The following is a 15154-nucleotide window of genomic DNA, read 5'->3' as shown; positions in this document are numbered from 1 at the left end:
AAAGCCTGGATAGAGTGGATGTGGAGAGGATGTTTCCTTTGGTGGGGGAGTATTGGACCAGAGGGCATGGCCTTAGAATAGAGGGACATCCATTTAGAATAGAGAGGAGGAGGAATTTCTTTAGCCAGGGGGTAGTAAATCTGCAGAATTCTTTGGCACAGACGGCTGTGGAGGCCAAGACATTGAGTGTATTTAAAGAGGAGGTTGATCATCATCGTCATTATATGCCAAATCACATAGCGTGGGCGATCTCGGTCTTTCCACGACCACGATTGTTCTTGGCAAATTTTTCCACAGAAGTGGTTTGCCATTGCTGCCTTCTGGGCAGTGTCTTTACAAGACGGGTGACCCCAGCCATTATCAATACTCTTGATTGTCTGCCTGGCGTCAGTGGTCACATAACCAGGACTTGTGATATGCACCGGCTGCTCATATGACCATCCACCACCTGCTCCCATGACACTTACTGGGGGGCTAAGTAGGTGCTACACCTTGCCCAAGGGTGATCTGCAGGGTAGCAAAGGGAAGGAGCTCCTTACACCTCCTTTAGTAGAGATGTGTCTCCACCCCACCACCCGTGGAGTTTGATACGTTCCTGATTAGTCTGGAGAATGGGGTTCAGAGGGATAATAAATTAGCCATGATGGAATGGCACAGCAGACTTGATGGGTCAAGTAGCCTAATTCTATTTCCATATCTCGTGGTCTAACACTCGGGTAGGGGTTGAATTACCTGTCAACGGAACATTCATGGTTCAGACCAAGTGTAAGATGACAAATGCCTCTCTGTAGCCATGGAGAAGGCAGAGAACAGACAGGTTGCAGTGGGAGTGAGAAAGAGAATTGAAATGGCACGTACTGGAAGTTCGATGTGACCAGCCTTTACAGAGTTGGGCTGCTTCTGGACGAGGTCACATCATAACCGCTGGATAAGGTAGACCAGGTAGAAAGAGGTGCAGGTGAAACTGTGCCTCACCTGCAAGGGCTATCAGCCTGTCCTCTGGATTATAGGGACAGTTTATCCCAATCCTTTTGGCAACCACACCTCATCATGAAATTAGATGCATGTCCTTTCTTTCCATTCATGCTGTCTTCCTGTCAATAGCAATCATTCACAAACAGAAGAGGTTCTGCAGATGTTGGAAGTCCAAAGAAACACACTCAAAATGCTGGAGAAACTCAACAGGTCAGACAACATCTATGGAGGGGAATAAATTGTCAAGGTTTTGGGCCAAGACCCTTCATCAGGACTGGAAAAGAAGGGGGAAGAAGCCAGAATAAGAAGGTTGTGGAATGGAAGGAGGAGGACAGCTAGAAGGTAATAGGGGAAGCCAGGTGAGCCAATCACTCAGTAATGTTTAATCTCTAACCATCCCAGACCAAGATCAGTTCCCAAACCACCGCAACATGCCAACTCTCAAGATCCTGAATTCACATGTTCAAGGAATTTTGCAAAACACACACCTCTCCCCAGGAAACTTCCAGAACAGACCGACAATATGGTGGAGAATGAATGGTTCACCCAGAGCAAGAGGAACCAAGGTGAATGTGACAGTACAGGAGGATTTCAGACCATAAACACAAGAGATTTCTGTAGATCCAGAGCAACACACACAAGATACTGGAGGAACTCAGCAGGCCAGGCAGCGTCCATGGAGAGGAATAAACAGTTGACGTTTCAGGCCAAGACCCTTCATCAGGACTGGAGGGGAAGGGGGAAGAAGACAGAATAAGAAAGTGGGGGAGGAGGAGGAGGAATAGCAGAAGAGTTAGGGTTACATCTGGTGGACTTATGGATGGGCCAGCTTTTAGTTTCGATGTTGATTTTGGCCACTATATGTAAATACCCTCTCTTCATCCATCGAGTTAAACCCGCTTAGGTTTGGAAGAATTCAGCAGGTTAGGCAGCAAGTATGGAAAGGAATAAACAGTTGACATTTCGGACTGAGCCTCTTCATCTGGCTGGAAATCCAGAGGAACTCACACAGAATGCTGGAGGACCTCAGCAGGTCCAACAGCATCTGTGGAGGGGAATAAAACTCCAGGAGAGCTGACCAATTAGGAGCATCTGTTCTCTCCTTCTTCTGTGCCCTTGCAGAGTTGTAAGCAGTTCCTCAAGAGTGGCCCCATCTTGCACTGGATACCTGGCCTGCTAAGTGAGTTAAACAGACAGCAGTAATTAGGTAACTCCACCATGGGCAGTCCCAAGCCAGCCGAGAGAGGAGGAGGGTTGGGCACGTGGCTTGCAACCTCATCCCATCAAAACCTAACTATAGAAACAACCTCGTCCCAGGGAGAGGAAGGATTCACCAAGAAGATGGGCTACACCTGGAGGCAAGAAGGAAGACTGGCCCAGGACAGAGGACTCTGGAGAGCTGCTATTTGTGGCCTATGCCTGTAGTAGGGGTGATGGGCTTAACACAACTCACTAGTTAAGTATTGGGTATGAAACGGCAATACTTTTTGTTCTTGTGTCTCCACAACCCAATATGAAATGTAAAAGATTTTCAGTAAAGAGCTAAGCTCTCTATGAAGTCCTAGAGTTATACAGGTCCATACTGACCAAGATGTCCCATTAAAGTCTATCCCATTTGACAGGTTTGGCTTACAACCTTCTAATCTGCTCCAATCCATATAATTGTCCACTGTCTTTTAAAATTTGTTATTGTACCTGCCTCAACGACTTCATCTGGAAGATCGTTCCACATACATTAAGTGCCATGTTGCAAGACATGGGCGATCATAGTATTTGATGATGATTATTCTTGGCAAATTTTTCTACAGAAGTGGTTTGCCACTGCCCTCTGGGCAGTGTCTTTATAAGAAGGGTGATATATATCACACTTTGTAGAAAGGTGTTGCCCCTCAAGTTCCTATTAATTTTTTCCCACTCAGCTTAAAGCTATCTCTTCTGGTTCTTGATTCCTCAAAGCCCTAGGGGTGGAGAGAGGAGAAATGAGTGCATTCACTCTAACTATGCCCCTCATGATTTTATACTCCTCTCTCAGTCTCCTAATCTCAAAGAAATAAAGCCCTAGTCTGTCCATTGTCTCCCTATAACTCCCTGGCAACGTCTTTGTAAATCTACCTCATTACTTTCTTTATTTCTGTTTTTGCACTACTTATTTAATTTAACTATTCAATATATTGATACTTACTGTAATTCACAGTCTTTTTTCTGTTATTTTATATTGCATTGTACTGCTGGCACAAAGTCAACAAATTTCACAGCATATGCTGGTGATACTAAATCTGATTCTGAAATCTTATCTCCACTCTTCCCCGCTTAATAACATTATTGTAATGCAGGGCGAGCAAAACTGAACACAATACTCCAAGTTTGGCTTCGGCAGTGTCCTGTATAACCGCAGCATGACCTCCCGACTCTGATACTCAGTACAGTACCCTGAACGATGTAGGCCAGAATAGTGAAACACTTCTACAAGACCCTGGCTTCTGTGACTCCACATTCAGTGAAGCCTGCGAGTCCTTTCTGTTCTGCCTTGGGTCCCACCATTCACCGTGAAAGTCCCACCCGGATTTAACTTTCCAAATACAGGAATATTCAGAAGAAATTAGTTACCATTTTTCATCCTAAGTAAAATGTATAAAGATGGATGGCTTAATAGATTCCTGTTGACATTGCAAGACTCAGTGTTTACTATATAATCATATAAAATCAATAGATTGGTAGCAAAAACCTCCCAGATTCAGAATTGGGATCAATAATATTGTTGCTGAGGAAGTATTAACGGCTTTATGAAATCATAAATGAGTTTCATTTCAAACTCGTACAGGATTAGTGAATTATTTATTTAGAAAGTTACAGCGTGGAACAGGCCCCTACACCCCAGCGACCCACCGAGTTAACCTGGGACGATTTGCAATGACCAATTAACCCGCCAACTGGAGGAAACCGGAGCACCCAGAGGCGACGCGCGCACTCACGGGGAGAACGCACAGCACAGACTCCTTACAGACGGGGTTGGAATTGAACACGGAACCCCGGAACGCCCTGAGCTGTAACAGTGTTGCGCCAAACGCTACGCTGCCGTGGCGCCCTTCAATACTTCCCAAGCCTCTTGCCACTTTACACCGAAGCACGTGATACTGTGTGGTGTGGCTAACTGGTTCAAGAGAGGTTCTGCTTTACACGTGTCGTCGGCCTGAATGTGTCTCTTTGACTCGGTAAAGAACGATTAAAGGGCCGAATAGGCCCTTCTGGCCCTTCCAGCCACACCACCCAGCAACTCTGATTTAACCTTCACAGGACAATTTACAACGACTAATTAACCTACCTGGTATGTTTCTAGAATGTGGGAGGAAACCAGAGGCCCTGGAGAAAACCCATACATTGCACGGGGAGGATGTACAGAGTCTCCTCAGAGAGGACGCTGGGATTGAACTCTGAACTCTGACGCCCCGAGCCATTGTAGCGTCACGCTAACCGCCCTGCTACCGTGGCACTCCGAGATTCACAGATGTGAGTTCTCAAAGCTGTTGATTTCGGTACTTGTGCCTTTCGATGTCACTGTCTGATAGGGGCTGATACTTACAATGGCAGGGGCTCTGATGGTTTCTCCTGCAGTCTGGGTAAGACTGGCACTGTGACTCGAAGAGACAGTGTTCTGTTTCTTACTGCTGAGACCCATGGCATCCATCGATTGGCTTCGACTTCTAATCACCCGCTGAATAAAAAAGGTTTAATCAGTCACGCGTCTCGTTTTGTGGAATTAAATCAAAGTGGGTATCAGCAGTCAGAGAACAAGCAACCCATTTAGAGTCAAACAGGCCCTTCAGCCCAACTGGTCAATGCCAACCAATGTCCATCTCATTAAAGTCCCATTTGCCCACATTTCACCCATTTCCATAAAACCATAAGACACAGGAGCAGAATTAGGCCATTTGCCCCATCAAATCTGCTCTACCATTCCATCATGGCTGATTTATTTTCCCACTTAACCTCATTCTCCTGTCTTCTCCCCGTAAGCTTTGACACCCTGACTGATCAACCTCTGCTTTAAATATACTCAATGACTTGGCCTCCACAGCCCTCTGTAGCAACGTATTCCACAGATTCACCACTCTCTGGCTAAAGAAATTCCTCCTTGTCTCTGTTCTAAAGGGACATCCTTGTATTGTGAGGCTAGATTCTCTAGAAACCTTTCCAGTCTATGGACCCATCTGATGTTTTTTTAGACGTTGTTATTGGACTTGCACTTCCTCTGGCAGTTAATTCCTGTCTGGTTAAAACTACTGTCCTTCAGGACCCCTTAATTCTTCTAACCTACAGGCTGGTTCAAGCCTCCCCCCTGCCCATTCTGGGAGTAAGACCTGTGTGAATTCATTCTACCTATGCCTCTCATAATGTTATACACTTCTATAAGATCAGTGCTTTATGCTCCAATGAATAAAGACTTAGCCTGTCTGACCTCTCCCTATAACACTACCCCTTGAATCCAGGCAACATCCCTCTAAATCTTTCCTGTTTAATAACATCTTTCCTATAATGGGACAAACAAAACCTAACACCATACTCAAAGTGTGGTCCCACCAGTATCTTGTACAATTCCAAACTGAGTGCCCTGACTGATGAAGGTCAGTGCAGCCAAAAGCCTTCTGTCCCTGCCTACCTGTGACCCCACTTTCATCAAACAATATACTTATAGTGCAAGGTCCCTCTGTACAACAGCACTCCTCAGGATGCTGTGAAAGTCCTTCTTTGACTTGACTTTCCAAAATGCAACACCTTGCACTTAAATCTGAATTAAAGTCCATTTAGACCATAAGACTCAGGAGCCAAATGAGGCCAGTCGGCCCATCAAGACATGGCTGATTTATTATCCCTCTCAACCCGGTTCTTATGCCTTCCCCCCATACCCTTTGACACCCTGACTAATCAAGGACACATCAAACTTTCCTTTAAATATACCCAATGACTTGGCCTCCACAGCCAAGAGTTCCACAGATTTTCTACCCTCTGTCTAAAGAAATTCCTCCTTATCTCTATTCTAACTGGATATTCTGAGACTGAACCCTTTATTATTCCTCAATCCGTTTACCCAGCTGATCAAAATCCCACTCTAATTCTAGTAACTATCCTCAGAGTCTACATACCACTAATTTTAATATCACCTAGTTAACCTCTCGCTATCTGCTCCCATCTGAACGACTCTTTTTAAACTGGCTGGCTGATCCGTCCGAGATGGTGATACTTCAGGCGTTGTCACAGGAAAGCAGCATCCATCATGAAGGATCCCACCACCCAGGCCATGCTCTCTTCTCATTGCAGCCTTCAGGAAGAATGTTCCCGGCTTCTGGAACAGTTATTACCCCTCAACCGTCTGGCTCTTGAACCACAGGGGATAACCTCACTCACACCATTACTGAATTGTTCCCACAAACGATGGAATCACTTTTAAGGCCTCTACAACTTAATATTTATTGTTTACTTATTATTATTATTATTATATTTTTACTTTTTCTCAGCTCCAGCTGGTACCACCAGAGGTACACACAGAGCCAAGCACACTCATCTCTCAACTGATAGGAACTTTCAGACTATTTTATTGGTGGTTTTTTTTGTGTGGCTTTCTGAAGATTTACATAGATATTGCTCTGTAGGTCTAATTGTTTAATGCTATTGTATAGTGACTTGGGATGACACCAGTTGTAGTTATTACTATTGGGACAATGTATACCCTGTTCGTGTTCCAAAGTCTTTCAATTCCCTCTTTTAATTCAGCATATTTCTGGTATTTTTCAGTTATTGATTTCTGTATGTTGTGTGCGTTTGGAATGGCTACATCTATTAAACAAGTTGTTCTTGTCTATCCTGTAATATTATATCTGGATGATTATTATGGATTGTCCTATCAGTAATAATGGATTGATCGTAATATAATTTGTAGGACTCTGACTGTAACGTTCATGGAATCAGAGTCTTGGATTTGTTTTTCTGTGACTATTTTACTGATACCTTATATGTGCTTGCTTTCTCATATGTGTTGTATGTACCTTGTGCTGTGTGTGACTGTAGGTACAGGGTGTTTTGTATGTGCCTTGTGCTGTGTGTGACTGTAGGTACAGGGTGTGTTGTATGTGCCTTGTGCTGTGTGTGACTGTAGGTACAGGGTGTGTTGTATGTGCCTTGTGCTGTGTGTGACTGTAGGTACAGGGTGTGTTGTATGTGCCTTGTGCTGTGTGTGACTGTAGGTACAGGGTGTGTTGTATGTGCCTTGTGCTGTGTGTGACTGTAGGTACAGGGTGTGTTGTATGTGCCTTGTGCTGTGTGTGACTGTAGGTACAGGGTGTGTTGTATGTGCCTTGTGCTGTGTGTGACTGTAGGTACAGGGTATTGCAGCTTGGCACCAGAGTGATGTTGTTTTGTTTGACTGTATTCATGAGCAATTAAACTTGAATTGGATTGAAGTTCCTTTGGTGAGATTCTGAGCATATTTTATCACCAAAATCTCTCCCCTAAAATATCCTGGACCAACAGAAAGACAGGAGAGGGATTTAGAAAGAAAAAGTGCAGTTTAATCAGGAGAAGTGAGGGTCTGTGGGGAGAGGAGCAGTCAAGGTGAGGGAAGACATTGGTGTTTACTGAGGAGTAAAAGGAACAAAGTGTTTAAGGGGGCACACAGGGCAGTTTGCATTATTGGAGAAAACAGCACATAAGAATAGGCATTCGTGTTGGAACGGCATCAGGCACTGACCGGACTGCTACAACGTAGCATTCTGGTCACTAGGAAGGACCCCATGGCACTGGAGTGAGTGCAGAGAAGGTTTACAGGGCTGGAAAGTTGTAGCCACAAGGAGAGAACTAGCCAGGAGAGGATTGTCCACCGTAGAGACCAGGAGGGGACAGTCCATCCTAAAGGCCAGGCTGGAACTGCCCACCTTAGAGACCAGGCTGGGACTGTCCATCTTACAGATCAGGCTGGGATTGTCCACCTTAGAGACCAGGCTGAGACTGTCCACCTTACAGGCCAGGTGAGGATTGTCCACCTTAGAGATCAGGCTGGGATTGTCCACCTTAGAGACCAGGCTGGGACTGTCCATCTTACAGATCAGGCTGGGACTGTCCACCTTACAGGCCAGGTAAGGATTGTCCATCCTAAAGGCCAGGTAAGGATTGTCCACCTTATAGACCAGGCTGGAATTGTCCACCTTATAGACCAGGCTGGGACTGTCCACCTTACAGACCAGGCTGGGACTGTCCACCTTACAGGCCAGACAAGGATTGTCCACTTTAGAGACCAGGCTAGGATTGTCCATCCTAAAGACCAGGCTAGGACTGTCCACCTTACAGGCCAGTTGAGGATTGTCCACCTTAGAGACCAAGCTGGGACTGCCCACAGTCAAGGCCTAGGGCTTGTTTAACCAATGTATCTTTAGAGTCTGAGACTCCATAAATAGAAAATCAATCTTCTTAGCAGAGGGATAAGCTACTGGGGCGTCGGTTTAAGGCCACACTTGATTGGAGGGGAGTTGGTCAGCTGGTTGAACTCACTGACTAATGAAGTGGAGGAAAGCTAAAACCACCCTCACATTCTTCCCAGAGCACCTGGTGAAGCAGTGGAAGTACGGTTAGTGATCAACAGGATCAATGTACCCAGAACTGAGAAATGGGATTAATCCAGATTAATGCGACTGATCTGAATCACTTCTCTGGGTCAGCAGGAACGTGACCGTGGAGCAGATGGCTTCCATCTGCTTCAATCCAATGTACCCTATTGGGTACATACACCACTTCAGCAATACACCACATCAACTGCAATGCACCAGCCATCAAAGGCAAAGATTTTTCATTCTTCATTCTCCTGGAGTGGTACAGCATTGAAACTGCCCCTCTAGTCCAGGAGACCCATGCTGACCACTAACCACCCAACTACAGTAATCTTTTATTCCTTTTCTAAAATTCTTCTGCATTCCCTAATACTCTCAAAGGTTCTACCCCTCACCCTTACGCGAGGGACAATTTACTGCAGCCTGCTACCGCACCAACTTGCACGCCTCTATTCATTAGGAGTCTGAGGAGATTCGGAACATCACCAAAGACTCTCATAAATCTCGAGAGAAGTATTGAGAACATTCTAACTGGTTGCATCGCCACGTGTTACAGAGGGGCCGCTGCAGACGATCAGGAAAAGCTGCAGAAAGCTGTCAGCTCAGCCTGCTCCACCATGGGCAGCAGCCTCCCCGGTGATGAGGATGTCTTCAAAAGACAGTGCCTCAGAAAGCTGGCATCCTTTGTTAAAGGCCCCCATCACTAGGGCTTGCCCTCTTCTCACTGTAACCATCAAGGCAGAGGCTCAGGAGCCTGAAGACACACACTCACCATTTTAGGAACAGCTTCCTCCCCTCTGCCATCAGATTTCGGCATGAACAACAAGTCTATGAACACTCCCTCAATATTGTTTTTCTTTTTGTTGCTCTCTTTTTGCACTATTTGTTTAATTTAATTTTGAAAATATGTTTCTTATTGAAATGCACAGTTTGTTTATCATTATGTATTGCAATGCACTACTGCAGGAAAACAGTAAATTTCACAACATATGCCAGAGAAATTAAACCTGATTTTGATTGTGATTGTGGATGTGGGAGATCCCTACAGCCTCAGGGAGAACACACACAGACAACGGCGGAGGCCAGGATCAAACCCATCTTGCCTGAGTTGTGGGGCAGCGGCTCTACCCACTGTGCAACTTGCCCCCACAGGGAGCAGGTTGAGTTTCAACCATAACGTGTTTATCCAGGAGGAATGAAAGGAGCTTTTCATTAGCTCAACCTCTTGGCCTCTACACGTTTCCTACTTCCTTTCATCTACGTGTCAAATAGTGAATTCAAGTTCAATACACTTCATTATCAAGGTAGTATGTGTTTGTTTATTTGTTCTTGCTCAGTCCTCTAATCATGCTCAGTGTTCTGACAGTCTTCTTGTACTGATCCCAGGATCCTTATATCTGACACATTATCTATCACCCCCGGACATTCCTCAGAAAGGCAACTGTGTGTATTAAAGGCTTCACTAACTTCTTGAACTAATAGTGTTTATGAACTAGTTCACATCTCAGTGAGGTCTACCAAGACTAATCAAAAAGCCTCATTGAAACCAATCGCTATCTCACCAACAGGTCAACGTTCTCTTTTCATCTCTCTGGACATGGTCAGCAGGCTTTCGTGAGTTCTCTCCTTTTCTCTTTAACCGCTGCTAATTTCACAGAGATTTCTCAAACAATCAAAGACCTGAAAGCACTGAACTGCGGCTGAGAACTGGCACTGACATTTTAAAGTGTCCTTCTGCTGCTGATCGAATCATCATTGTCATTATGTGCCACGTCATATGATGTGGGCGATGACCATGATTGCTCTTGGCAAACAGTTCTACAGCAGTGGTTTGTCATTGTCTTCTTTTGGGCAGTGTCTTTACAAGACAGCCGACCCCAGCCATTATCAGAACGTCTGCCTGGCATCAGAGGTCGCATAACCAGGACTTGTGATCTGCACCAGTTGCTCATACGACCATCTACCACCTGCTCCCATGGCTTCACGTGACCCTGATCGGAGGCTAAACAGGTGCTACACTTTGCCCAAGGGTGACCTGCAGGCTAGCAGAAGGAAGGAGCGCCTTATCCCTCCTTTGTAGAGACGTATCTCCACTCTGCCTCCCAATCTAATCAAAAACTTTCAATTCATTAATTTCTTGAGCTGTGGGTGGGACTGCCAAGGCTGATATTCATGACTAATCTCTAATTACTGTTGAATGTAAAACACAGGACATTGAAAAATACAGCACAGTACAGGCCCTTCAGCCCACAATGCTGTGCTGACCTTTTAAGCTACTCCAAGATCAATCTAACCCTTCCCTTCCACATACCCACCATTTTACTATCATCCATGTGTCTTCTCTATCTGCGAGTCTCTTAAATGTCCCTAATGTATCTGTCTCTATCAGCACGCCAGGCAGTATGGTCCTTATACCTACCACTCTCTGCGTAAAAAAACCTATTTCTGACATTCTCCAATCACTTTAAAATTATGCTAACTTGATTAGGCATTTCCATCCTGGGGAAAAAGTCTCTGACTGTCCACTCTATCTATGTCTCTTATCACCTTGTACACCTCTATCAAGTGACCTCTCATCCTCCGTCACTCCAAAGAGAAAAGCCCCAGCTCGCTCCACATGTCCTCATAAGACATGCCCTCCAATCTAGGGAACATCCTGGTAAATCTCTGCACCCCTCTAAAGCCTCCACACAGTAGGAAGTGGTGGGCAACATTTCTGAGTTATTGTTGTCGGTGTGTTGAAAGTGTGTGGAGTTACGGGACTTATTTCCCAGTCATTGAACAGAGAACACGACAACACAGTACAGGCCCTTCAGAACACAACATTCTGTTGACCTTTTAACATACTCTAAGATCAATCTAACAATTCCCTCTCACATAGCCCTCCACTTTTCTATCATCAACGTACCTATCTCAGAGTTTCTTAAATGCTCTTAATGTACATATCTACCTCTACCACCACCCCGGCAGGATGTTCTACACACCCACCACTCTCCCACCTCTAACATCCTCTCTGTTCCTTCCTTAAAATGATGCCCCCTTGCAGTAGCCATTTCCGCCCTGGGAAAACATCAGGATGGCAGGGAACGGACAGGAGATGGTGGTCTGTGCAATGCTGTCAGTATGACCAGGGTAAGTAACAATGATGTGCTTTGAGGGTGATACACTCTGCAATGATGAAGGAACGACATATGTGGACTTAAGCAGTTGTCTTTGCCTGGATGGTGTCAAATCCCTTCAGAGTTTTTGAGATGCTTTCACTCCAAGCAAGTGGAGAGTGCTCTATTATAATCCTCACATCAGCTTTGTAGATGTTGGAAAACTTTGGGGTGCCAGGAGGTTGTTTATTTATTTAGCAATTTGGTGCAGATCAATGACCAATTAACCTACTAACTGGTACGGCTTTGGACTGTGGGAGGAAACAGGAGGAGCTGAAGGAAACCCATGTGTATCATGGGAAGACGTACAAACTCCTTACAGGCAGTGTAAGAATTGAACTCTGAACTCTGACTCCCCGAGCTGTAATATTAATTGCTCCTCTACCATAGTGCCCCAACTGAGGTGAGTCACTCACAACAGGCTCCTCATCCTCGGACCTGCTCTATTAGCCACAGTGGATTTCCTAGAGTCATACAGCACGGAAACAAGCCCTTTGGCCCATCTCATCCATACCCAGCAAGCTCGTCACATCTGCCCAAGTTTGGTCCGTAGCCCTCTAAACCTCTCCTACCCATGTACTTAAGGAGATGGCTTTTAAAAGTTGCCAATGCGCCCACCTCAGTCGCTCTTTCTGGCAGCTCATTCCAAATACACAGCACTCTCTGTGTGAAGAAGCTGCCCTGATGTCTTTTTTAATCCCTTGCCTCTGATCCGAAACCTCCCTGGGAAAAAGACATCCAGTCCATGCACCTTACCAACTTATATAACTCCATCAGGCAATCCTCAACCTCCTGATGAAAGAAACAGGAGTAGACAAAATACTGAGGCCCCTGTTGGTTGGGGTCAATCATGGATGTTGCCTTCCAGCTGTTTACATAACACACAAGCCAGGGCAGTGTGATATGGAGAGAGAGCCTGTGGGATGTCAAAGGGTTGGGATGAACAGTGTTTTTTTGATGAAGTCTATATCATAGAATGGATGTAGAGAGTCTAGGACCAAAGAGCACAGCCTCAGATGGAGGGGAGTCCTTTTAGAATAGAGATGGGGAGGAAATTCTTTAGCCAGAGAGTGGTGAATCTGTGGAATTCTTTGCCGCAGGCAGCCGTGGAGGTCAAGTCTTTATGTATATTTAAGGCAGAGGTTGATAGATTCTTGATTGGTCAGGGCATGAAGGGACACATGGCGGGGGAAGGCAGATTGGGGCTGTGAGGAAATTTGGATCAGCCATGATGAAACGGAGCAGACCCGATGACCCAAACGGCCTAATTCTGCTCCCATATCTTATGGTTTCTTTGGGGACTTTGCATGTGAGTGGTGGGGGCTGATGCTTTTCACTGAGGCAGATGGGGGGAGGTGGGGGGGTTAATGCTTTGCTGCTGCTTGTGCGTGGGGAGGAGGACTTTGGGGTTCTAATGTTTTTTGGTCATTTATTCTTAGGGCTTTTCTTTTGTTTTGTGGATGTCTGTGAAGAGTAAGAATTTCAGGTTTGATACTGTATATGTTCTCTGATACTAAATCAAATCACTGAACCATTGAAGGTGTTACCCATACACCAGGCTGCCCCCTCTCCACACAGCTGATAGATCCAAAGGCATGACAGAGACCAATACAGTTTGGCAACAGCGGTGTCGCAGGGCTTGCCAGTCAGTGTTGAACTCAACCTAGACCTGCCCGAGGGATTCCAGCGCTGCGTTTTCCACAGGGTTTACTCCTGAAGCCTTCCCCATGGGCGGGGAGGTCTGAAATCAGAGTTTTCCTTTTCCGAGATGAGCCGACAAGACCCATCTGCTCGGAGTAGACAAAACAACCCGCAGTATTACAAGAACTTTATCACTCTGTGGCACAGTCCTTCTGCAGTAGATTAGGGCAGGGAGCCTGGCAACAGAACGTAATCTCTCATCTCTGAAGGCAGCTGCTGGAGATCTGATAACATCAATTCTACACAAAGATGCTTTGACAAACAGCTTTTGTTGACCCCCGGGATTTTCTGTAAGACTTTTAGATTTGATCTGGAGCCCAGGGTTTAAATCTCTAAACAGGGAAATTCTGAAGTGATGGAGAACTTCTCTTTGCTACAGCCTTTCCCAGACTGGGTCAGCAGTTAGAGCAATGCTTTATTTCTTTGTCGACACCTTGTGGACCAGGCCCTCCTGGCCCTTTGAGCTGTGCCACCAGTTTAATCCTAGCCAAATCACGGGACAATTTACAACGACTCATTAGCCCACTAACTGGTACGTCTTTGGCCTGTGGGAGGAAACCGGAGCACCCGGAGGAAACCCACGCGATCATGGGGAGAACATACAGACTCCTTGCAAGGATGCTGGAATTGAACTCTGAACTCTGATGCCCCGAGATGTAATAGTGTCGGGTTAACCGCTATGTTACCATGGCGCTACACTGCCAGCCGTCACTGACCGAGGTTCAGTTCCTGCCGCTGCTTGTAAGGATTTTGCACGTTCTCCCCGTGAACGGGTGGGCTTTCTCTGAGTGGTCCAGTTTCTTCCCAAGCTCCAAAGACATACAGATCCGGGTTAGTAAATTGTGGGGATGCTACATTGATGCCAGAAGCATGGCGACACTTGCGGGCTGCCCCCCAGCACAATCCTCAGACGGTGTTGGTTGTTAATGCAAATGACACATTCCACTGTGTGTTTTGATGCATATGTGGCAAATAACGATCGTCTTTAAGTCTTTAAAACCACAGTTCAGGCTCTAAAGGGACAGTTGGGTGCTGCACACAAGGAAGGCCGGACATACGCAAGGGTGGCAAGGACAGACACACGTGTTGGATCAACTGAGTTACCAAGGCAACGAGCTGCACGCATTGTGCTTATGATAGCTGTGAGCCAACTGACCAGTTTTCACGAGAGTGTCTGAGAGGTGAGACTGATGTAGACTCGGTAAGAGTACAAGTGAAGTCAGGCTAGTGCATACATGATGCTTTCTTACAGCCGTCCAAGGAAGTTAGCTATACACATACTAACCCTTCACCAGGACAATCCCGATGAAACAAACTCACAAATACTCTTGCTTAAAAAGGTGGGAAATAAGAGCTGGTACACGGGACTCTTCAGCCCATGATGCTGTGCTGCCTTTTAACCTGCTCCAAGATCACTCCAACCCTTCCCTCCTGCATACTCATCCAGCTTTCCAAATCCATGTCTTACTAAGACCATCTTCTGACCCTCGTCAGGACTCTCGTCCCAAAACATCGATGCTTATTCATTTCCACAGATGCTGCCTGATCTGCTGAGTTCCTCCAGCATTTTGTGTGTGTTGTCATTCATGTTGAGTACCTTTTGCCTGAGTCTGTGACTCAAACAGAGAGAAGGTATGGTGTAGTAGTCATCTGCAGTTAGGTGTGGTTCAAGTTCAAACTTAATTGTCATTCAACTATACACAGGAACACAGCCAAACAAAAAGG

The 15154-nt window shown here is 45.8% G+C and overlaps 1 protein-coding gene across 17 annotated transcripts in view; it reads right to left on the bottom strand.

Annotated features, from left to right (window-relative positions):
• The window catches only part of rap1gapa (RAP1 GTPase activating protein a), a 459159-nt gene that overhangs the window by 40522 nt on the left and 403483 nt on the right, over positions 1–15154 (bottom strand). For 15 of the 17 annotated variants that reach the window (XM_072244711.1, XM_072244715.1, XM_072244703.1 and 12 more), the window contains one exon: positions 4556–4687. The exons of the other annotated variants lie outside the window; for them this stretch is intronic. In XM_072244711.1, the coding sequence (XP_072100812.1) occupies positions 4556–4687 (132 nt within the window). The remainder of the gene's footprint in view (positions 1–4555; positions 4688–15154) is intronic. 17 annotated transcript variants of the gene reach the window in all.

The sequence above is a fragment of the Mobula birostris genome, chromosome 27 (assembly GCF_030028105.1).
Source record: "Mobula birostris isolate sMobBir1 chromosome 27, sMobBir1.hap1, whole genome shotgun sequence".
NCBI classification, from domain to species: Eukaryota; Metazoa; Chordata; class Chondrichthyes; order Myliobatiformes; family Myliobatidae; genus Mobula; species Mobula birostris.
Note: the sequence above shows the minus strand (reverse complement) of the source record. Positions and strands in the feature narration are given on the sequence as shown.